Raw genomic sequence first — 24,412 nt, 5'->3', positions numbered from 1 at the left:
TTGGAATCATATGTTCGTGAATTTCATAATAAATAAATGAAGCAAATGAAACGGAGATGAAGTTGTGGACATTAAAGTGACAGCAAGCTGAATCCATCTGCTGCTGACAATAATTTAGAGGGTTCTGGTTCATTCCAGCCCATTTTAAAATTAAAAGGCCCTTAGTGCTCGCTGTCCGGGCCTTAAAACTCAGAGTCAGGATCATTTCGACGCGGTATCTGGTTCAGGGGTGCTGCATCAGAGGTAGCAGGGAGGACACCTGGGTGGCAGATATAGGCTGCTTGGTGTCTCCGTCCACATTGGGTAATACTCCAGTGATGGGAGTCGACCGGACTCGAGGGATGGCGAGCTGAACCAGAACCTTCTTAACAGAGGTGGTTCCGGCGAAATATAACACCCCCATCAGCCACAGAAAGGAAATGCATTAAATTCCCACCGCGTCGGTACATAAACCATAAACCGCCCTGCCGGCGGTTCAAATTGGTGTTGAATGCGAGGATGATGAACGAATGCTGGAGGAAATCTGTTGATTACATATTTGCATAATGTGATTTGTTTTTTTCAACACGTATCAGGAAATGGATCAACCCATTTTTCCATGAGCAAATTAGTGTTAAATTGGCACGATTTCTGGATTGTGCGCATGCGCCCCAATTAAATGAATCACAGTAATCCTATAATGAATCCGGCTGCTGGCGAATATATGAAGGGATTATTACTTTGGATGAATTCACTCACTTTCACTGAAATTTCAATGGCATGTGTGTGCGTGCGTGTGTGTGTGTGTGTGCGTGTGTTAGTCATCGGTGAGCGGGAGATGACGCCAGGTTTCCGAGAGCTACACTGGCGAGTTTACATCATCACAGTATACAGGAATATAGAATATACAGAGGAGGAATGATAACACAAAATAAAAACAGATCTGGTCCTGAAAGACAAAAGTATTGTTATTATTATTTATTAGAAAATATTTTATTGTTTGTCACAATATATTTATAAATCTAAACACCACGCCTTCACACACGCAGAAACGAGTTGCCTTTCCTCCATTCATACGATCATTACGTCATTGTAAATGTTAGAATACAACTTTAATGGGAGATTTTAAGACTCAGCAACTTTGCTGGGTGTGCGTGTGTTACCCAGTGAACGGTGGCTTCGGATGAAACAGCCGGGACCGTGAGAGTGCGTAAAATAAGTGATATTCTCCATTCTATTCTAGTTGTGGATATGGCTGCCGCCGCGGGCACTCTGTAATAGCCCTGCGCACTGGAACCACCACAATACATGCGTGTGTGTGTGAAAGAGAGAGGGAAAGCGAGAGAGAGGGAGAGGCGGTGAAGATGCGATAGGGGGAGGGGCGTAGAACCTGCCTCTGTGCGTGGATGGATGGATGGACAGCCTGCGATCTGGCTGTGCTGCTACAAGAGCGTACAGACGCGCGCACCACACTGAGAGGGGAAGCGTGTGAGCCAGCCAGCCGGTCCGTGTGAGTGTGTGAGCCATGTTGGATGTGAATGAACGGGAGGAGAGATGCTGCCGCGCCGCTTCTAACGCTCAGACCTCCAGCGCATCGGTCCACAGCGGGTAGATGCCAACTCTCCAGGCGGACGGAGAGACGGGGGAGCCAGGCGAAAGGTGTCGGGCGGTGCCGGCAATCCTGGAACTGGCCACATAGCGAAGACGAGGAGAGGGAAGGCGCGCTCGACAGAGGAGGAGAGGATAGGCAGAGGTGGAAGAGGGAGAAAGGAGGGGAGAGACAGAGAAAGGGAGAGACTAAATGGCTGCACTGCTACCGGGCTTCACCCCGCTCCTGCAGCTCTCGTCTCTGGCACTCCACCTGCTTCTCCTTGGCCCTTTGTTTGCCCTCACCCCGGGGACGCCGAATACAGGAGGGGCTTCTAACCGGTGGACTCTGGGCCGAGACGCCGGTAAAGTGAACCGGCAGCAACAGCAGCGGCAGTCGGGGGAGACGGGAGAGTCTCCAAGCGGCAGCTGGGATCTGCGTCCAAGCAGGTGGACCGTCGAGCTGATTCAGCCTCAGGGATGCTCCGGAGCGCAGCGCGCTGGTGGGACGCCGGGAGGATATTACCACGATGGGGCGAGAGGGGCAGGCAAGGAAAGAGTGAAAGGAGTCTCCACGTTATGGAGGGGTGGAACCCCCCCGCCAGCACCTCCACCGCCTCCTCCTCCTCCTCCTCTCCTCCTCCAAGGCATCAGGAGCGGGTCGAGCTCCGATGGCGTCGGTGAGGGCGAGGATGCAGGGAGGATGAGGAGGAAGGGCGTTGTTTCTTTTCCTGCATCACTTACTTTTACCTCATTGTCAGTTCAAAACGACAAAAAGCGGGCAGTACAAAGGACTAGAGCGCGCGTGCAACAGTGGCCGGCGTCGAGGCCACACCTCTCCAAACGCGGCGCCGCCAGAACCTTCGTGCATGCCTCTGGCCTGTGGTGGGCACCCGGAAGTGCAAGGAGATCCGGGGGGGAGACCTGTGAGAGGGCTTATGAGGTGAGGCGTCTCCCCTCGCCAAGCCTCAACAAGCATGCCCCCTCCCTCATCAACAGCCCTTTGCCAACCGGCTGCTCTCGCTGGATTAATTTCCTTTCTGGATACAATTCTCCAAACTACACCCTCAGATTTCATCCATGTTTCACCCACGATTCAGACTGGATCCAGGGTTCAAAACTCATTTGTCACTTTTCTACTTGTTCCCAGACTGGTTACACAGAAACTACTCCGCATCATCCAGTTTACAGGAGCAGCAGCCAGGCGCTGGTTGCTGGTGGGGGCTCTGCCGGCGCGGACAGCAGGGCTGGTAATTGTTCTCATTTGGGCCGGCACAATGTTATCGATTCCTGCAGCATCAGGGTGGGGGGTGATGAGAGCTGTTTGACTGACTGCGTTGGAAGAAGGGAGAGCAGTGGGGGATATGACGCGGAAGGAAAGGAGGCGGGTAGATGTAGTGGACAGGCAGCAATCAACCCCGCAACCGAGGCGCGCCCCCATCGTCCTGGACCGCCTGTCCACGACGCCAAAAGCATGAGACATTATTGCCACACTACAATTACAAATAAGGGAGGGGTGGAAGCTGAGAGGAGAGAGGAGGGGCATTTTAGAAAAGGGGGGATGAACAACCAACACAATAAATCGTCTAATTATCCGGATAATGATTTGGCTCTACTTTTGCCGAAGCTTCGTTGCAGGGCTGATAATGAGCTTCAGCGGGGGGAGTCAGCAGCCGCGCAGAGCGGCGCAGCCCACAGAGAAGGCGCGGACGTTCCCGGTGGTTGCCTTCGCTGTGTAGGCAGCGGGAAAGTGGGGGAGGGATATTTAGCAGCGTTTACGGTCCCGGGGGGGAGCATAACTCAGAGAAATCTCCCCATTCAATGTAACAGCAGCGTCACAAAAACGACCGGCCAACGTTTTCTATCCGGAAAAAGAGAAATTCCCGAAATCCCATTAAAAAATCCGGACCCGGCGCTCCTTGTGCCCCCTAAAACACAAACAGGCAATTATTCAAGAAGCGGAAAACTGTCCAAACCGCTTCCTTTATCTGATCAAGTGATGCTCGCAACTTTGGAGACCGAGTCTGGCGGTGATTCGGGCTTTATTTCGTCTGCTAAGTTTCCGCTAAAATCTTCCGTGGTTGTCTCGGCAACCACGGAAATGAACCTGACCACATGGCAGGATGATCGTGCGCGACGGTTTCCGCTGCGTTCTCGGAACGATGTGATTTCAGCACGACGGAGAGCTCCCGTTCCGTCTGGCCGCGCGTTCAACACAAACAGTAATAACAACAACGAAGAGAAGGGGAGAAATGAGGAAAAGGGACATAGTGAATCTGAATCAGAAACATCTGCGTGGCGTGGGCCGGCTCGGCAACAAGGCCCGGGGGAGATGCTTCGCGCAGGGTGCGCTGACGGCATTTCCGTGGATTGTTCAGTCACGGAGAGAAAGGACGATGAACACGCGCAATTAAAATCTGGCGAGAAGGCAGCGTTAGAGCCTGCAGGTGTCAGGTTTTTAGATGCGCGGCAGATGGGGGCCGGAGCAGAAATCGAGGGAGGGGGCTCGGAGGGGTCTGCCTCTGTTGGGGGAGGGAAATTACAGGTGGGCGTGGACGGGAGAGAGGCGAGGCTGGTGGGATCAGGGGGAGAGGAGGGAGAGAAGGGGGAGAGGGAGAGGGAAAAGGGAATAACAAAGGCGAGCCAGGCGGAGGGGAGCGAAGCAAGGAGGGGTCAGGATAAGGGCAGAAACACCACCATTACACAGCCGGAAAGCAGAGAGAAGAAAGAGAGCCAGGTGGATGGAAGCCAAGAGGCAGGAGAGGGCAGTGAGAGCGAGGCGGGGGGCAGGCATGCTACGAGGGGTGAGAGGAGTCTGCAACGATTGATAATAGTAGATGATGAAACTTCACAGAGAGGAAGGGGAAGGAAGATTTTGATGCCGTGGCCTCGGTTTCGACGCGCAGCCAACAGACACCCCCATTTCTCCCAGTATAACTACCAAGTGCAAGTAGCGGAGAACCAACCCCCCGGGACGTCAGTCATTGTTATGTCTGCTTCAGACCCAGATGCAGGGGATGCAGGCAGGGTGAGCTACTCGATAGCCCCACTGATGAACAGTCGATCATCTGACTACTTCCACATCCACCCAGACACGGGGCTCATCACTACCACTCAGATTCTAGACAGAGAGCACATGGATTTGCATTATTTCCGGGTTACAGCAGCAGATCATGGGTCTTCTCGCCTTTCCGGCACCACAATGGTGGCCATTACAATTTCAGATCGAAATGACCATTCTCCTGTGTTTGAGCAGACAGAGTACAGGGAGACAATCAGAGAAAATGTGGAGGAGGGTTACCCTATTTTACAGCTAAGAGCCACAGACTTAGATTCCCCATCCAATGCCAATATCCGTTACCGGTTTGTTGGCGACACTGCTCTATTGGCTCGAGCGGCCTTCGAGATTGACCCACGCTCTGGTCTCATTACCACTCGTGGCGTGGTAGACCGAGAAACAAACGAGCACTACACTCTCCAAGTGGAGGCCAGTGACCAGGGGAAGGAACCGGCGCCAAGGTCGGCCACTGTTCAAGTTTTTATCACCGTCCTGGATGAAAATGACAATGTGCCGCAGTTTAGTGAAAAGCGCTACGTGGTAGCGGTGAAAGAGGATTTAAGGCCTCATTCTGACATCCTCCGAGTGAGCGCCACAGACCAGGACAAGGACAGCAACGCCGCAGTTCACTATAATATCATCAGTGGCAACAGCCGTGGACAGTTCTCTATTGACAGCGTCACCGGTGAGATCCAGGTTGTGGCATCGTTAGACTATGAATCCGAACGGGAGTACACGCTCCGTGTTCGTGCACAGGACAATGGCCGGCCCCCTCTCTCCAACAACACCGGCATTGTCAGTGTACAGGTGACGGATGTCAATGACAACCCACCGATCTTTGTCTCCACGCCATTTCAGGCCTCTGTGCTTGAGAGTGCCCCCGTTGGTAGCTCTATCCTCCACATTCAGGCCATCGATACAGATTCCAGCGATAATGCCCGCCTGGAGTACAGATTAACCGGCACCGGCTCCGACACGCCATTCATTATCAACCCTGCTACAGGATGGGTCACCGTCAGGTCCATTCTTGATCGAGAATCTGTGGAGCACTATTTCTTCGGAGTGGAGGCCAGGGATTATGGCATGCCACCTCTCTCTGCAACAGCAAGTGTTACAATTACAGTGATGGACGTAAATGACAACCATCCTGAGTTCTTGCAAAAGGAGTACTATGCTCGCCTGAATGAGGACGCGTCAGTCGGTACAAGTGTAGTGATTGTAACAGCCGTGGACCGCGATGTCAACAGTGCTGTGACCTATCAGATAACAGGAGGAAACACCAGAAACCGCTTTGCCATCAGCACATCAGGAGGGGCTGGACTTCTCTCGTTAGCCCTCCCATTGGACTACAAGCAAGAGCGACGTTATGTTCTAACAGTCACTGCCTCGGATCGCACACTCCACGACACCTGCCAAGTGCACATAAACATCACTGATGCCAACACGCATCGGCCCGTGTTCCAGAGTGCCCACTACTCTGTTAGCGTGAATGAGGACCGACCACCTGGAAGCACCGTAGTTGTGATCGGTGCCACAGATGACGATGTGGGGGAAAATGCTCGAATTACATATTTCCTTGAGGACAATATCCCACAGTTCCGTATCGATTCCTCCACAGGGGCTATAACACTGCAGGCAGAGCTCGACTATGAGGACCAGATGACTTACACTTTGGCCATAACTGCAAAAGACAATGGCATACCACAGAAAGCAGACACTACGTACGTGGAGGTAAATGTGAATGATGTGAATGACAACGCACCTCAGTTCCTCAGCCCCAGATATCAGGGAGCAGTAAGCGAAGATGCCCCTCCCTTCACCAGTGTCCTACAAATCTCTGCCACCGACCGTGACGCACATGCTAATGGGCGTGTCCAATACACCTTCCAAAACGGCGAGGACGGGGATGGGGACTTTACCATAGAGCCTACGTCTGGCATTGTCCGAACAGTTCGCCGTTTGGACCGTGAGAGTGTACCATTCTACGAGCTCACGGCCTACGCTGTAGATCGTGGCGTGCCCCCGCAGCGAACCCCTGTCCACATACAGGTGACCGTCCTAGATGTGAATGACAATGCACCTGTCTTCCCTGCAGATGACTTTGAGGTTCTGGTTAAAGAAAACAGTGCTGTGGGTTCTGTTGTAGCCCAGATCACAGCCACCGACCCAGACGAAGGTGCCAACGCTCAGATCATGTACCAAATTGTGGAGGGGAACATCCCAGAGATCTTCCAGATGGACATCTTTTCAGGAGAGCTCACGTCACTCATTGATCTTGACTATGAAGCCCTTAATGAGTATGTGATAGTAGTTCAGGCCACCTCAGCACCACTAGTCAGTCGGGCCACTGTCCGGATCCGACTGGTGGACCAGAATGACAACCGGCCCACTCTGAAGGACTTCCAAATCATTTTCAACAACTTTGTGTCCAATCGCTCCAACAGTTTCCCCAGCGGGGTAATCGGGAGAGTACCAGCACATGACCCGGATGTGTCAGACAGGCTGTATTACACCATCGACAGAGGGAATGAGCTCCACCTGCTGCTCCTGAATCACACCAGTGGTGAGATCCGGCTGAGCCGAAAACTGGATAACAACAGGCCATTGGTCGCTCCCATGCTGATCACAGTCACAGGTAAGAGACCTTCAGGAAATGGGTGGAAAGGATGTGACGTGTCTGAGAGTCACGTTAGATCCCCCTGTAGCTTAATTCACTGCATCACATACCGTGAAACCGGTGACTCCGTAGGTTAGAGAGAGAATGAGTGTTTGCTTTAAGTTTGGACATTAGTTGAACAGTTCGGACTCTTTCCGTCCCGGTGGGACAGTTAAATGTGCTTTCTGTGTCTTATACATCTGCTGCATGGCTCTTGGTTTGGATTGTGTGAAAAAATATAGACAGTGATGGAGCTCGTGTTAAATCAGAAAGTATCTGATGTGAGCAATTTGGAGCTTGATGCTGATTGGTTTAGCATGGTTTCAAAGTGTGGGAGAGATGCGAATGAGAAGAGGTTGAGATGAAAAGCTATTATTCAATGATTACATTTGTTTAATATATAATATGGAGATTTAGGCCTCTATGTAGATGCGCTGTCTCTAGCTGCTGGTGCAACGTTGTTATATTGGTGGAAAAACATGCGTGTTATTATGAGCAATGGCTGACATCACACTGCCACCCACGCTGTTTGGACTGACAGGTGATCTGAGCAATTCAAGCTGCCATAGTGATTAAAAAAAAGAAATATATCACAAAAATTCCTCTTTCTTTTCATTCATTGTTATGAAAATATAAAAAATAATAAGTATGAGTAGAAAAGCAATGAGAGAGCGTGCCTCCCTGTTAAACATTTATTTATTTCCGGTGTTCATGTCTTTTGGTCTCACTGTCAACACTTCCTTTGATCTCTTCTGTCTTTTTCACTTCATACTTTCTGTCTCTGTCTCTCTGTCTCTGTCTACTGCTCTCTCTCTTCTTTCTTTTACTCTCTCTGCCATCGCTCCAGGATACGACAGTTATGAGATTATAATGAAGCAACAATCAGACAGTCAGACTCGTAGAAAGACTGTTGCTTTCATTGTGCTCGCCGTCTTTTCTGATGACTCGCCTCTCCTCTTCCCAACTCTTTCTCTTCCTCTCCTTTATTTCTCTGTCTTGTTTGTCATCATCTTTCTTTTTCTTTCTTTTCTGGCTATTCCCTTTCTCTCTATTTCTTTTCCTTCTATGCATTTCCTCAGTCTTATTTATAATTTCCATACTCTTCTTTCCTTCAACCCTTCCCCTCATGTAATCCTCTTATACATCTCACAGGCTGTTTCTCTTCCATTGTATATTCTTTCCATCTCTGCTGCTCCTTCTCCTTTAAAATGCTTTCATTCATTATTCCCGCTCCTTGCGTGTATCTCTGTGTGTACTCAAGCACTTGTGTCTGTTCTGACTGCATGTTTAAACACAGTTTCCTTAAAAAAAAAAAGAAGAAGAAGACTGCAGCACTTCTCTTGTGTATGTGTGTGAATTATGTTTGCACAGAGTGTACTGTTTGTGTGTGTGTGTGTGTGTGCATGCTCTCTGGTGATGTATGCATTGTATTTGAGGTTGCATTGATGTCTTTTCGATTAATAATATCTGTGCAGGCAGAAAGTGCTGGGGCGACACCACCATCTTTTTCTGCACGCCTGAGTTTCCTATTTCCCTAATCATTCACACTTTCTTCTCATTCATTCTCATTTCCCTCCATCTCCTTTACTCTTTTTCTTGTCTATCGCTCCCATTCTGCATTTTGAAGTTGGCTCCATACTATTGACCATGAGGATAATTAACTTCTTGTATTTATGGTGTATAGAGATTAAATACTGCATCCATGTTTGCCTTATCACCAGTTTGAGCACATTGAGATCCTCATTGTTCAGCAGGAAGGAAAAGAAAATGCTTTCACACATTTGAGCTTTTCCTGCTATTCCAGTTCAAACATAGTGAGAACTTGTCTTAATGATATGATTACCCGAGTAGTGCTTGTTTGTTTTTTCTTTGGAAATATATATATTCTTTACTTCAAATTAACATTAGCAGCAGCAAGATCATCAATTTGTCTAAATGCTCAGGTTGAGTAGGTTGTGGGTTGGAAACAGTTTCCTCTCCTCAGAGGAGTGCATCTCAACGGTTTCTCTACAAGATATGGAGTCTGCAACCATTCACTGGTGCAGGAACAACATCTTTGAACATAGCTCGTGGTTTAAGCTTAATATAAAATGTACCTGTATCGTAACAGCAAATATTTAAATAAGGATCCAGTATATGGATCCAGTATTATAACGCTGATCTGATCTCCTGTAGAGGGTTTTAGCTCAATGGAGGCTGGCGATATTAGGTGGTTGATAAAGTGGGGGGCGGGGTTACCATCACAATGTTGAGAGCTCGACAAGCTATGCTGAAAGAGAATTGGGCTATCAAACCCAGTTTAAGTAAATGGCTTCTGTCATTTTGTGCAAAGTCTTCTCAGTGTTTTTATCTCTGAGACTTACAGTGGGGATTCAGGGAGATCCCTGTTCCTCATCTGTTCCTCAGCTGTCATTCAGCCAGGATGTACTCATTATTATTCTAAATTACTTCTACTGTTAACTTACATTACTTTCATGCAGCTGGGCACAACCTTCCCTGTTCCCTGTATAGAAACTCAGTCCTGTTTGTCCCTTTATTGGGGATATCCATGGGCTTTAACTGACGTGTGATAGATAAGGGAACATTTGCACAGAGGAATGCCACGGCAGTCAGAATTCAACACCGTAGGCTGCCAGGGGTAAATATTTTGACAGGAGAATTCAAGGAATGTAGAGTAAAGAAAATTCCCATTTCCAGCTGGGAGATTTGGAACTGATACGCAAAAGCGCTTTTCTGACGTGCTAATGAGCTTTCTGGACCTTTCCTTCTCACCTTCCTTCTTTTGGGGTAGAGCCAAAAAAACAAACAAAATAATCTAGGATTGTTTAGATATTATCTTAATTTAGTGTGTTTAACAGAATGTTATGTGAGTTATTCCTTTTCTTTTTTTTTTAACTTTATTGTTTTATAACACAAAAAACAGACAATTCACATTACAACAAACAAAATACAAAGATTGACACACATTCAAAATGACTGGTTACACACAAGGAAGAGTTATAAGCACAGTAAAGAAATAATTATACATAGACATCAAATACATTTTTTTTGACACATGTGACCATCTTCTGGAGAAAATTTCCATTTTAAATTGTAGCAGTCAGGCATTCCATCAAATAAACATATTTTAATTTTTGTGTCCATTGGGCTACAGTGGCTGGGCGGGGCTTAAGCCAATTTAGTGTGATTGTTTTCCTTGCCACCATCAAAAAAATGTAGCATTGATCAGCAGTAAATGTATCACTGGGATAAATGTCAAGAACAAACACAAGGATAGATCTATTCTGAAAATGGCTTCAATCATCTTCTTTATGTTTTCCCAAAATATTTTAATTTTAGGGCAGTCCCAAAAAATATGTGTATGACCACCGACCATGCCACACTTCCTCCAACATTTATCTGTGGTCGAACATTTAAATGTATGAATCTTTGACGGAGTCTGGAAAAATCATATATTTTTGTTTTCCAATCAAATTCTCTCCAATTTTGGCTATTTAACCCCTTTACGACAATGAAAACACACTTTAATGATTCGTCTGCTATATTTACGTTCATCTCAAGTGTGTTGGTGTTTAATATGACCAGAATCCTCTTACTTATTTATTCTTTTTAACTAAAATGTATTCCATTAACATTTGAAGGTGGTGCACTGGACCGTTGTATTTATTTTTAATTTTCAGACTGATGCTGAAATATATATATAACAAGCTAATGATTTTTTGCCGCTGGCTCTGACCAAATGAGTCATCAGCAGAGTCAAAGTTTTAATTCATTCTAGAATTGAACCGCTGACATGGTTACAATAAACCAACAAGATCCCTGTAGGAATTGTAGGACGACTGAGATCCAGCATCTGTGCTGCATTTAAACTGCAATATCTGATTAGTCAGTTGAAGCCTGCCAACCAGACCAGATCCAGCTGTTAGATAATAAATGTTGGTGCATTTGACCAGAAACTGAATACTTTGTGTGGTGGAGAAATGCTAACGGCCTCTATTTGGAGATTTGGAGAGCATATTTCTTTGATCCCTCAGTATCTTTCAGTGGATTCTCACCGGCTGATATGGTGATGTAATCCTTTGTTTAACAATGTTTCCACATTCAAGAGTCATAAACCGGACAAACAAATTGCAGTTGCGAGATGGAGGCTATCGCTGCAAACAGCTGTTGGCACATTGCAGAGGTCACAGCGCGGATGCGTGTTGCACTGAGGATTTGTTTAGAGCACAAAAGGCACAAGTGTGTGTCTGAATGTGATAGGGGCCGAAAGTGAGAGCCCCTACAAGCTAAGGGGCTTTTTTTGTGCCGAGTGTGCGTGCAAGTTAAGTATATCTGGTTCAATGTAAAGGATTAGTGCCTCTGCTGTAAAAGGGTGGTTTAAACCATTATGTCGCTGGGGCTGCTTTGTGTGTGTGTCGCTCTTTTCCTACTCTGGTCTACTTTTCATGAGTATAATGAGAGTTCGGACCTCAGGGGTAGATGGGCTTTAAAGAACAAACAGAGCGCAGAAATCAGCTGCCGGGTTCCTGGGTTGTGTGTTGTGTGTGTCACAGTATTATATTTGTGCATGTGTTATTTTACAGTCATAAATGTAGGGCCTGCCTTTTCTGCTGTTTCCCATTCATTCAGTTATTGACGTGATTATTTGTAACTACATGCTGCTTTTACTTGACGCCAGTCGTTTATGCATCTTTAAACAGGGCTCTGTTTTTCAGGAGCAAACGATCCTGACACAGCTAAAAACACAAACACCACAAGCGTTTTGGGACTACAACCTGCTCGAGTCTTTTATTGGGACTTTTCCAGGAGAGCGAACACAGAGACGGCAGAAGGCCTCAAAATGGGACGAGACAACACATGTGTGAAATGGGATTGAAACCCATGTGACTGTGGGTACATGGACCGTGGGCTAATGGGCTAAGACACCATGACAGAGTTTAGTGTGTTTCAGAGGAGCAGCACATGTTTTTTTTGTTCAGTCCAAATCCAATTGGACTGTTTTTGGATTTTGCATGCTGCTTGTAATATATCTCCCCTTTGGGCTTTTTCCTTTTAATCCCAGCTCCTTACTTTGGGCTATCAAGAGAGATCACAGAATGACTGCAAATCAGAACCATGGCAGAGTCAATGCCGTGTGTGAAAGACCATGAAACATGTTGGGATTTTAATGGACGTCACAAAACGAGCTGCAGAGAATTCAAGCCTCATGATTGAAAAGTCATTTTTAATTGACGTTAAAGGTTTCTTGGTGAGATGCACACTTCGATTTATTCCTATAAGCTTACTTAAAGGATATCCGATTCCTCCCACGCGAGCAGTGGGAGGGATGCGAAGACGGAATATTTGAATGCCGTAATTGAATTAAATACTGATAGCGTAATTAGCTTTTCCATTTATTGCAATTTACAGTCTGATGTCTTGAGATCAGATAAAGCATATCTCAGTGACTCAGACTTATTTTATATCACATACAATTTCACTGATGCCTTGTTAGCAAAACGCTTTACCGTTTGTATAAAAATTAAGATATAAAATCATGGATTCAGTCATGAAGCTCCGTTTGGGCTCAGAAAAAGTGTTTTCTTGCAGCGTTTTGGAATCCCAAACCTCCAGAGCAGTCCTGAAAGGAAAGTTCCAGCCCTCTGCAGTGTGTCTCATCCTCCATCCCTGGAGTTCAGATTTCAGAAACGCTCTGGGGCTGTTCAGCCGCAGCTGTAGATTTCTATTGTGTTCTACTTTCCAGACTATTTCCATTGGCTTTCCAGGAAGCGGGCTTGGGATGTTCTGACATTCAAGAAGCTATGAGTGCGCTATTAGTCAGGCTACCTGGCACAGAGAGATAGCGCCGAACTCGCAAGCCTCTGAAACTCGAGGGACCCCAAACCCGCAACGCATCTTAGAGCTGCAGCACTGATCGGAGCCCGGCCTCACTCTCATGTTGCATCGATGTTCATGCAACCGTGGCACCTTGCTGAAGATTCTATATCAGTGTGTTTATTCTTAGAGGCTTTATACGTGCCAGCCTCCCCTCAGTCTATAAATGCTGGCGCACAGGAGCTGTGAAAGCCCGCAGAAGTGTCTCGGAGCCGTTACTTACAGAATGCTTTGTTTTCCTGTTGTTGTTAGATGTTAAAATACCCCCCCCCCATTTGTGGGTTTTTAAGTTTGGAGTGTATTAATGTTTTATTGTCTCCATACACGCAAAAGCAGAGAGGCAAGGAGAAAGTGTGATGCATTAGTTATGACTTCTGTTTTTACTGGGACGTAAAGATCACCTTTACTGTCCGCTCAACAGGATTCATGCCATTCCACTCCTCCACACCGTTTCTCCTGCGCTGGGATAGACCTGATGTGTTTGGAGTTAGCTGTGGATAGAGTTTCCATACTAAAACTAGATATGATATGTAGTATCATGATGATTTAAGATGAACAACACATCGTGGACCTCCGCCAAGCACCCCAGTCTCCCTATATTGTGATTTATACTACATATATGCATATTTCATGACAATCTTGTGTTTTAACAGCAATGCTTGTCTGGCAAACGTCGAACAAGAGTAATAAAAATCCCACTTTTGTAAATAGTCTAAGTTTCACCAGACCTATATTCATTTAAGGATTTAAAAAGAAGGCATAATAATTTGATTGGGCTGACTTGAAATGGATTCAAAAAGGGAGTGGCAGGCAAGACAACCCCAAAATGCAGAGGCAAAAAACTTTAAAAGTATTTAATAAAGTAAAACACAAAACTCTAAGCAAAATTACTGAGGGGGGGCTGGTCGTCCAGGAATATAACAAAAATTCGCAGCCAACAAAATATTCAGGCGAGCAAGACGGGAAGTACAAAACCAGAAACCAAAAATCACCGTCAGAATAATGACCATCCAAATGTAAATAAGGCAGAGCACAGACTGGAACCACAGAGCGAAAGCAATGGTCATCACAGGCAGGCATGAGAGACCAAGCAACAATCCGGCAAAGGGTGATCAGGTGAGCAGGGATTTGGAAGGCAGGGAAATGCTGGGACAATGGATCACTGGTTTGTCTGCTCCGCTCTGCCAATCCGTCCACCGCCACGCCCACTGCCGAGAGAGAGAGAGGACAGAACGACTAACAGGAAATGCAAGGAACATAAAAATAATCACAAATAAATGAGCCAAAAACCAAACCCTGACAGTCATGTTTCAAAAAGACAGCTGATACCAAAACTCGGTCCAGACCGTGATGAAAGAAAATAAGATTGAGCCTGCGCAGAGGATTGAATTACAAATCACGCACCTGACTGACCTTGTGCTGAAATGAGCAGCCCAAGGTCGCCGGACTGTAGCCACGGAGGAAAGCCCAAAGAAGACACGCTACTGTGGGTGTGTATCTATGTGCCAGTTTGCTGTCAGAATGTAACGACTGCCTGGGGCAAAACTGCTGCGGCAGGCTGATAAAATTACATTAAAGATACAAACTGAACAAATAGTCAATCATTTAGCTGGTCTGTTATTTATCATTTTAGCCTGTCAAGTATTCCTGTTTTTTTGCAAGGATGTAAGGGAGCCCATGAGGAAACAGTTTTGAATGAAAAACGCAATCTGCAGGAGGCAACAAAAAAATAAGCAGTCCCAAGGCAGATATATATATAGTGTGTGTGTGTGTGTGTGTGTGTGTGTGTGTGTTCTTGTATGACTACCTATTGTTTTAGGACTGAAAGACATCAGGTCCTCACTTCCCCTCAGGATTGTTCCAACTTGGATTGAAAGGAATACAGGCCTAAAAGGATAAATATTATTCTTATAGCCATATGCTTTAAATTAAGCTGAAGTCACAAGATTATGAGATTAGCCTAGCACAGAAATAATGAGACATTATTTTACAGTAAAAAAAAAAAGGACACGGCTGTAGCTCCTCGTAATTTCCACAAGGAATCTTTCTTGCGTTGTGAATAAATGGGTCTGAATGTGTTTCCTTTAATTCCAGCCTTATATTAAGCTAAGTTCACAGATAGGACTGATGAAAACTGAAGTTTGGTGCCAGTGTGTCAGTAACCCAACAAGTGTTTTTTTTGTGTGCATGCAGCATGACTGAATATGTCTGTGTGCATATGAGATTCTAGTCCATCAGATTAGCCTGGACCTATTCACAGATCTCTCTCATTTCAATGATAATGAGAGTTTAGTATCAATTACTACTGCGTCTCTCCATCTTGATCCAGAGGACGGATAGCAAAGCCGGCTTTAGCGCTGGAACACGATGTGACATGAGTTGCTCCACCTAGTGCAGTGCCAGTAATGCTCTACATTTGCTCTGCTTCCACAGCATCAATCTTTTCTTTCATCCATTCTTTTCTTTTTCTCTCTTTTTTCATATTGTTTGTTTAAAATGTTCCCTGACGATTTTCTGTTGGAGTTTATCTCCTCTGGCCTTTCATAATGCGGCTCCTTCCTCTGGCTGTTCATTTATTACAAAGAGCTCTGGTTTTTAATGCACGTGTGTGTGTGTGTGTGTGTGTGCGTGCGTGTGTGTGCGTGCGTGCGCGCTGGAGGTCAGTGGGGAGTGAGGCTCCTCATAATCCGGTAATCAAACCAGCTGCCAACTAACCCAACCCCCATCCCTCCACCAGTCTCACGTCCTCTTTTCTCTCCATCTCGCAGTTGTTCTTTCTCCTTTTCTCCAGTTTTGCTCTCTGAATTTTTAGCCTTTATATATTTTTTGGGAGTTTTCTTATTTTTGTTCTCTGATTCAACAGATACCAGTGACTTATTGTCATTTTTCTGTCTGCTTTCTTTATTGTTATCTGTTTTTTCATTCTGTCTTTATTTTGAACAGTAAATCAGTTAGAAATCTAAAGGCGGAATTCAGTTGATTAACTTCTGGTTTTTGTCAACCTGTTTTATTCATTAAATAAATTAATTTTACTATATTTGTAAAGGAAAAGATGTGAGTATCCGCATTGAATCAGTTTAAAACAATACGTAGGTATTTGTAATGTCCTTATTGCCATTTCATGCTCCATTTCTTACCTTTTTTAATTCATCCCTGATACTCGTTCCCTTTCTCTCATTTCTTGTTTTCCTTTCTCATCTTGTTTTTCTTCCTGTGTTTCATAATCCCTTCGTCTCCTTTACCCTCTGGTGCCTCTCCGTTCATCCCTGTGTCCGCCCCTCACCTTCCATTCACTGCTTCCCAAAAGAAAAGCTCTTCTTTACTCACTTTCTTTCTGCAGCCTCTTGCCATGTTATTTTTTCATTAAGTCTAAAAGTAACATGTTGTCACAGTTTTCCTGATCTTTGTCTTTACTGCTCACCCTGCTTCACCTCCTCAGCACCTCAGAGTCACTGCCTTATAATCGCCTCCTCATGCTGTTCTGATCACATGCATTTGTATTCCTTTATGTCTTATTTGCCAGCTTGTCCATACAATTTCGTAGTCTGAATGGATAAATGAAGCCACATAATCCATGGACATGAACCTAAATGCAATCTAAAAGTTGTTTTACAGAATTATTGACATAATATATGACAGATAGAGTCAAACACTGGAAGGTGAAACTCAACAGGATGAAAAACCAAGGAGAGGAAGTATAAAATAAACACAAACGGAAAAATACATTTTAAAATGAATACAAGAAACAGTAAACACGAAATCTAAGTTGGAATATAAAAGTTGGACTTATTGTTACATGTTATAACCAATATGAGATGATTCACGTTGGTATAGCAACATAATTCATCATAATTAATGCCATTCTAATAATAACTCAAAAAGCGATCGGAGAGCGCAGACCTCCGCCAAGCGTCTCATTCCCCTCCTAATTGGATTTACACCGTCCACATGGTGATCTGGATCATCAACAAAAGGTTATAAATTGTTCTTGGTATCTTTATACACCAATCATCAAAAGTCAGAATCAGAGTTGATGTGTATTCTCAACAGATTTCAGAATCCATAAATGGGGGTTTCTATTTTAAAATGTAATATTTTTTCCTGACCTCATTCCGGATCAGATTCAGATGAAATTTGGTTTTTACCTCGACGGAGATAATATTGAATTTGTCTTTTTGGGGATTTATCCGTTTGAATCTGTGATTTCTTTCTTGTCTGCATATCTCATCCTCTTTAGGATCCATCCTCTCTTGCCCTTCTTCATTTACTTCGCCTCCTCCTGTTGAGCCCCGCTGTTCCTCATGCTTCTCCTCTTTAGGATCTTTTGTCCATTAGTTAGCACTAATCTTTTGATATGCCTAACTTGTTCTTCCTCTCGTTACCTTTTCAGATGGCATCTACAGTATTTCAGCCCAGTGCGTTCTCCGTGTCCTCATCATCTCTGAGGACATGCTGGGCAACAGCGTCACTGTCCGCCTCCAGAACATGTCTCAGGAGCACTTCCTGTCGCCGCTGCTGGGTAATTTCCTGGAGGGCGTATCAGCGGTGCTCTCGGTGCCTGCCGAGGATGTTTTCATCTTCAACATCCAGCCGGATCTGGATGCAGCGCCGGGAGGGATCCTGAACGTCAGCTTCTCTGCGGCGTTGCCCGGGGGGCTCTTCTTCCCTTCAGAAGCCCTGGAGGAACAGCTGTACCTGAACAGGCCGAGGCTGACGGCACTGACACAGATGGAGGTTGGTTCACCTTTACATTACTAATATTAGTCATGAATATAAATCAAGAGCAGCTATTTTGAGGCACTCGTCTGCTGCATGATTTATGAACAATACAGATTTGTTTTGCTGTGTCTGCATTCATTTCTGAGTATTGGTTTAGCTGTGATCGCCTGGAAACCTGCCCAGTTGTGCATGTGTCTCTAGCATATTTGTGAAACTTTGTCATCTTTTCTTTAATTTTCAACTTATTTTTTCTTCTTTCCGTGCAGTGAGCGCATCTGTACTTCCACAGTCTCCATGTTTGTTTTCTACAGTGGTTGTAAAAAGTCACTGATCCGGTCCTGGCAGATCCCAGATTTGCATTTCTTTCATGTCAACTCTAACAAACCTATTAGAACCATAAACACATTTTTCCATTCAAACCCAAAATCTCAATGCATTGAGAAAATCACTGTCCACACATTTAGTTTATGAAAATATATGAAGCATTAGGGCAGACTCTTGGCAGAATGCCGCTCGCCAGGTAAACAGCATAAAAATAAAATGTCATTCTGAATCATTAATCATGATAATTCATCACAATTTGTTTCAAATCTTTAAATTTAAATAAAGTCATATCTTTAACTACACTTCAGGAGCAGCCCCCTTGAATGAAGAGTTGGAGCCAGAATGAGGAATGGACTGATCAGATTAAAACATCTTTTATGCAGAAGATGAAGAAAAATGAGACGACTTAAGTATTTAGTTTTGTCCAAAACGATCAACGCCTCTTCTTTGGTAGAACGCCGCGCTGAGTTTTTACGTGTCAGAGTTGTCCTGATCATTGGCCAACAGCTGGACTGGATCAGCCTGATTTAGAAGAAATCCTTTCTTCCTGTTGAACACTCACAAACTCTCTCTCTTCACTTTCCATTTTATACAGCATTTCATTTTAAGATTGCAATAAGACATTAATTTTAATACTTCTCCACTTAATGCATAAAACAGCCAATCAATACATTTCCATTTCTTCCTGTAAACATGACATGAGTGAGAGTCTACAGCAACCTGCCCCCGGACTGGTACCTACACACACTACACTTGATCTTAGCCAAAAGGCACATCCATCAGTGCACAAGGGCGACACTTGTTCATTTGTACTACCTGGGCCAGGTGTTTCTTGTGTGCTTCCATACTGGTGAAGATCATATTTCTTCGTCCTTTATAGAACCGGCAAATTGTGTTTTCCTTCTTTCTTTCTTTTTCTATGACGCTCCCTTTTAGGTCATGTATTTGATAGATGGAAAATGTGTTCTTTCTTTTGTAAATATATTTCATTCAAACACTGATGTATAAGATCAGAGATGATTGAATGTTCATATAAAGTGAACAGTTTATATATATATATATATAATCAGTTGTATGGAGCAGCTGGGAATCAGTGAAACACACATGCATCTCCAGAGAGTCTCCAGAGAACACTGCTGCATGTGATCTGGTAATAAATAACACAATACGGATGCTAGGCCTACATAGCCATATGGTGTTAAACAGCGTCATACTAATATGAAAATGATATGTTCTCATGCACACACACCTGGACACACAATGCACATATGTTACAATCAAGCTTACAGAGCAGTGGAGATTTTGTTGTATAAAAATGAACAACGGTGTCAGAGTCGTACTTAAAGGCTGAATGCGTGTGACCTTCTTTAGCAGCAGCAGATTCTTCGGTATTTAGAGTTAAGCAAGCAGTTTAAAAAAAAAACATGAAACATTTAGCTTCATCTGCATCGCTTGAGATTTCCTCTTTGGCCGTGTTGTGACTCTGTCCATGTGTATGCACTACATGATGAGTCTCAAACTGTATATTTTGCAGCCTAAATTCAACCTGAATCTGTATCCTGTCATCGATTCAGATGACACAATCCTGTCAATCCGTCTGATTGCATCTGACTGAACAAATGATTCCACACGGCACAAAAAAAAGAGTTGTGTTTTTACCGTCACTAAACATTAGACTGTGTGCTGAATTCCCTAGATGCATTCTACAGTAAATTACCGTTCAACACAGACACAAGTCTTCTCCGATGGCGTCTAATCTCTCTCCTCTCCCATCACCCCAGGTTCTCCCCTTTGATGACAACGTCTGTCTGCGCGAGCCGTGCCAGAACTACATGAAGTGCATTTCAGTGCTTCGCTTCAACAGCTCGGCCCCCTTCATCTCTTCGCCTTCCCTCTTGTTCCGGCCCATCCATCCCATCGCGGGCCTACGCTGCCGCTGCCCAGTCGGCTTTACGGGTGACTACTGCGAGAACGAGATCAACCTGTGTTACTCCAGCCCCTGCCTGAACGGAGGCGTGTGTGCCCGCAGAGAAGGAGGCTACACCTGCATCTGCCGGGAGGACTACACCGGTGAGGAGGGAGCGGGGGGGGGCGGGGGGGGGGGGGGGGGGGGGGGTCTGTGCTCCAGTGGTGGAGGAGGGGGGAGATGAAATCTCATCAATTTCAGTGGCTTCTAAGCTGGGAAAAAGCTTCCATGCTGGGTGCAATTTTACTTTCAAATATATGTGTAATAGTGCTGATTATTATTTCCTGACACTGGTGGAGATGAATGACATATGAAAGGAGCGGAGTGGGCTGCGTGTGCTTCTTTGTGTCTTGATGTTGTCTCTGACTCCACCCTGGTAAACTAGAACTGAGCTGCTTCTCTGTTTGTGTCCCACGCGCTTCCCTTTGATCCACCATGTTTTTGCTCTTGTCTTGGGTTAAGCTGAACAACACAGAAAAGGCACTGCCTCTGGGGAGGGGTACTTCTTCTCAGCCCTCTACCCGTTAGTCTTTAATTTGCTCTCTCTCTCTCTCTCTCTCACACACACACACATTTCATTCTTTCTTACCTTCCCCAATACCCTGGACTCATTTTCTCTGGCTCCGTCTGGCTACCTCTCCGTCTCTTCCCTTCATCCCACTGCATTGCTTCAATCTTTTTGCTGCCGAGTGGATGTGTGAGAGGATGGATGCTGCTGTATGAATGTCAGCACGTGTCGGGGGGGGGGGGGGGGGGGGGGCTACTACTCGCCTTTTATTTCAAATCAAAAGAGAGCTGGGGGTAGTGGAGCAACACTTCCCTTTCATGAGAGAGACAGAGTGTTTTACAAACTCTGAGAGAGAGAGATATAGAGCGATAGCAAATGATAAATTTGAGGTAGAGACAGGTGAGAGGGGAGAGAAAGACACAATGATGGAAGAGTTGTAAAAGTATTGAAAATAAAGAGAAAAATGAAAAGTTGGATGAATGGCAGACAGATTTAGAAGAAAAAGACGATAATCAGAAGAGAAATGTGGTGAAATCTCAAGATATGCTGATCCTGTGAGAAACATCCATCGATGGCTAATTTAAAGTACCTGAAATTGAAGACAGAATTCTGACAATGTGACTGAAGCTTCGGTGACAGATGACGAGTCTCTTCTGGCATTTGGTTCTGTCTCCGTCAAGCTGTCACACAAAAATCGTTGTCCTGCAGTCTGGCAAAGATTTTATTTGCACCATCTTGCACAATGTGACTTGTATGATTGCTGTGTTGGTGGAGATAGAAATGAAAATGCTGAATGATAATAATAATTAATAAAAAAAAAAGACAACATGGAGGAACTGACAAGGGAGAAAGAGCGGAGGATGAAACGGGAGATGGAGAAACACAGCTAGAGAAATGAGGAAAAGGACGGAGAGGAGACGTATCTGACAGCAATATGAGGGACAAATGAATTCAGAGAGAATAACGTGGAAGCAGGGCTGCAGGGGGGAAATGGGATGAGAGACATCTGAGAGCAGTGAGAGAGAGAGAGGGGATGGATGGAGGACAAGAGGTGAGGCAGATGGATTCCGGGGTGTCTGTTGTACTTTTCCTGCGTAGGCGTTGGGTGTCTTGTCAAGGCCCAAGGCTAAAGGGAAGAAGGGGAGGAGGAGAAATAAACAGTTACAAATTGATTCTGCTTGGAAATCTCCAGACGTTCAAGCACGTTTACTACTCTGCCTCATTTGTTTGTTTCATATCACACATCAACTCGCGAGCAAAATCTGAGCCCAGGGTGAAGACCCAGACGACAGGATTTATATTTTGTCTGAGTGAGATGTGTTTCATTTCATCCCAGTACGATCACTGACCCGCCTCACCTCTTTGACTGCAAAGACACAAAAAGGATTTTGCTGCAGTCCATGACCTCAGGCTCACCCCTTTCCAGGACACACATTTAGCCTTAGAATGATGCACCCTCTACGTGAGGGTCTTAATGGCTTTCAATCATGAGAGAGTGAATCCTGCTATAGTTCCTCTGTGGAGCCAATCCCTGCGAGGTAACGCTGAGAAAACAGACGGGTTCAGGTACCGTTCAGATTAGGACTCGGGACCCGGCATTATCCCAGACCTGAAATGATAATATGATGCACTGGATGTTAATCTCTGTGTGTTACAGTCGGGATTTAAAGCCCATTTAAACATCATACTGCTTGTCAAATTTGGAAATGTTCCTGTATGTTTTTTTTTGAGAAATTCATTTCCCCTGAAGTTCAACTGCCCACACGACGCAAAAAGTACTGATGTTTTTGCTTGTGCTTCATTTGTGTACTTTGGTTCGGGTTAGACTCTTTGGATTTACAATAATTCAGCGCAAGGATACAAGAAATTAGACTGAGATTGTGCATTAAGGAAAAGTCTAAAAGGTAGAATAATTACCTGAAGAATAATTAGCTTTTGCAAACCCACAAAGACTCTATTTCTTGAGTGCTTAATTTAAAAGCTACTCAGGAAGAACATTGCCGTCCCATTTCCTGCTGCTTCCGGGTTCAGCACAGAGAAAGTTCTGCCTCTCCACTCCTTTACTGACAGCAATTTAAATATTTCTAACCTCCAGTGCTCGCCTTCTCTCAGGAACGTGCAGAGCTTGTAGCGCTCACGGGGTCGGTCATTAATCCTGTGCAACAAGAAAAACATCACAGCGGTGTAAAAAGATGTAAAGGGAAGTTCCCCGTGGAGAGCCAACGTACGAGTCATAAAACAGTATGCATTGAGATTCAGAGATGATAGAGATGATGCGATATAATACGAGGGATATGCCTCTGAGAGCCCAGAGATTCTGCTGTTAACAGGAGAATGGAGACAGAGAGAGATAAAAGGTGAGAAGCAGCAGGAGAGAGAGAGAGCGAGAGAGAGAGAGAGAGACGGCACAAATGTGGTTGGCAAAGGTGAGATTAGTTCTGGATTTGATGAAGCAGATATGCATGATGTTACACAGAAACGTTTAATCCGGCAGATAGCGAGATCACACGCACAGAACAAATACACTCGGAGTAGCCGTTTAGTGTGAGGAATAATTCCGGTCTAAGTCTTGTGAAGAGAGTGTGGATGATATGGAAGATGGAGAGATGAAGGGGAGCTGAGAGCGGAGAGAGGAAAGACATCTAGGAGGTTGGATTTAAGGCTGGCCAGAATGTGGAAAGGAAGTGAAGAATCGTGTGCCGGCAGGCTGGAACAGGTGGAGGAAAGTATCAGGTGTGCTCTGTGATAGGAGAGAGTCAGCGAGGATGCTTCTTTATTCTCCCAAACCAGTTGCTGTTTCTGCACTCTAATTTGCAATTAGCTGATTTTAGTCATATAAAATGTTACGAAAAAATGACAGTTACATAGACATTTTCAGCCAATCCACATCCAAATGAATAAGACCAACTTATTTATTATTTATTTATAGATTGAGCTCACATTTCTTAAACTTTATTTTTTTCATGATTTAAGAGCAGGTAGGGAAACAACATGTGTGATGTGAAAACATGAACTAACACCAAATTAGGTTGTGTCCTTGTTAACTCTAAATGTGTGTGTGTGTGTGTGTGTGTGTGCAAAATAATAATAATTAAAAAAAGCACCACAAACAGAAGCATGACAAGTCAAGAGGAAGGAGAAGACGGAAGTAACTGGGAGTATAATGGCCTCCAGGGATGTACCATGGAGGAGGGAGGCAATGGAGTGGGAGGCAGGGTGGAGCAAACTAAGATGCCGGTGGGGGTTGGTTGAATAGCGCTGACTTTGATGAATAAAACATCCTTATGGATGAAGAGGTGGCATGAATATATTAATCCAAGTATAGAAGAAGAAGAAGTTGTTGAAGGAGAAAAAGAACAAGAGGAAGGAGGAGAAGGAGAAGGGAATGGCAAAATACGGAAACAGATGAAGGGACAGAAAGGTGTGTAGAGTTGAAAGGTGGGAGGGTAGTTTGAAAAGAAGGAAGGAGCAGGAGAGGGGAGGAAGAATAAAGAAGACCATGAATTAAAATGTGTGTAGCTGCCCAGTAGCATGATAAGATAGATATGTGGCAGAAATGAAGTCAAGAAGAGGAGGATGGACAGATGCATAAATGTGTATAGTGATAGATGAAAGGACAGAGACAATGCAGGGAGATGATTGGATAACGGCGACTGAACATAGGAAATGCAACCTTAATTAATGAAGTGAGTAAGGATGAGCGTTGTGGAATGATGGAGGTATGGAAGCACTCAGGAATAG

The 24,412-nt window shown here is 44.9% G+C and overlaps 1 protein-coding gene across 1 annotated transcript in view; it reads left to right on the top strand.

The window, feature by feature from the left end:
• The first annotated feature begins 1,780 nt into the window (after nucleotides 1-1,780).
• Nucleotides 1,781-24,412, top strand: part of celsr3 (cadherin, EGF LAG seven-pass G-type receptor 3) — a 61,842-nt gene continuing 39,210 nt past the window's right edge. The window contains exons 1-3 of the mRNA XM_068744235.1: nucleotides 1,781-7,259; nucleotides 17,545-17,888; nucleotides 19,979-20,267. Coding sequence (XP_068600336.1) covers nucleotides 1,781-7,259; nucleotides 17,545-17,888; nucleotides 19,979-20,267 — 6,112 coding nt within the window. The remainder of the gene's footprint in view (nucleotides 7,260-17,544; nucleotides 17,889-19,978; nucleotides 20,268-24,412) is intronic.

This window comes from Brachionichthys hirsutus, chromosome 2, assembly GCF_040956055.1.
Source record: "Brachionichthys hirsutus isolate HB-005 chromosome 2, CSIRO-AGI_Bhir_v1, whole genome shotgun sequence".
NCBI classification, from domain to species: Eukaryota; Metazoa; Chordata; class Actinopteri; order Lophiiformes; family Brachionichthyidae; genus Brachionichthys; species Brachionichthys hirsutus.
The sequence above is the reverse complement of the archived record's forward strand: the minus strand, read 5'-3'. Positions and strand labels throughout refer to the sequence as shown.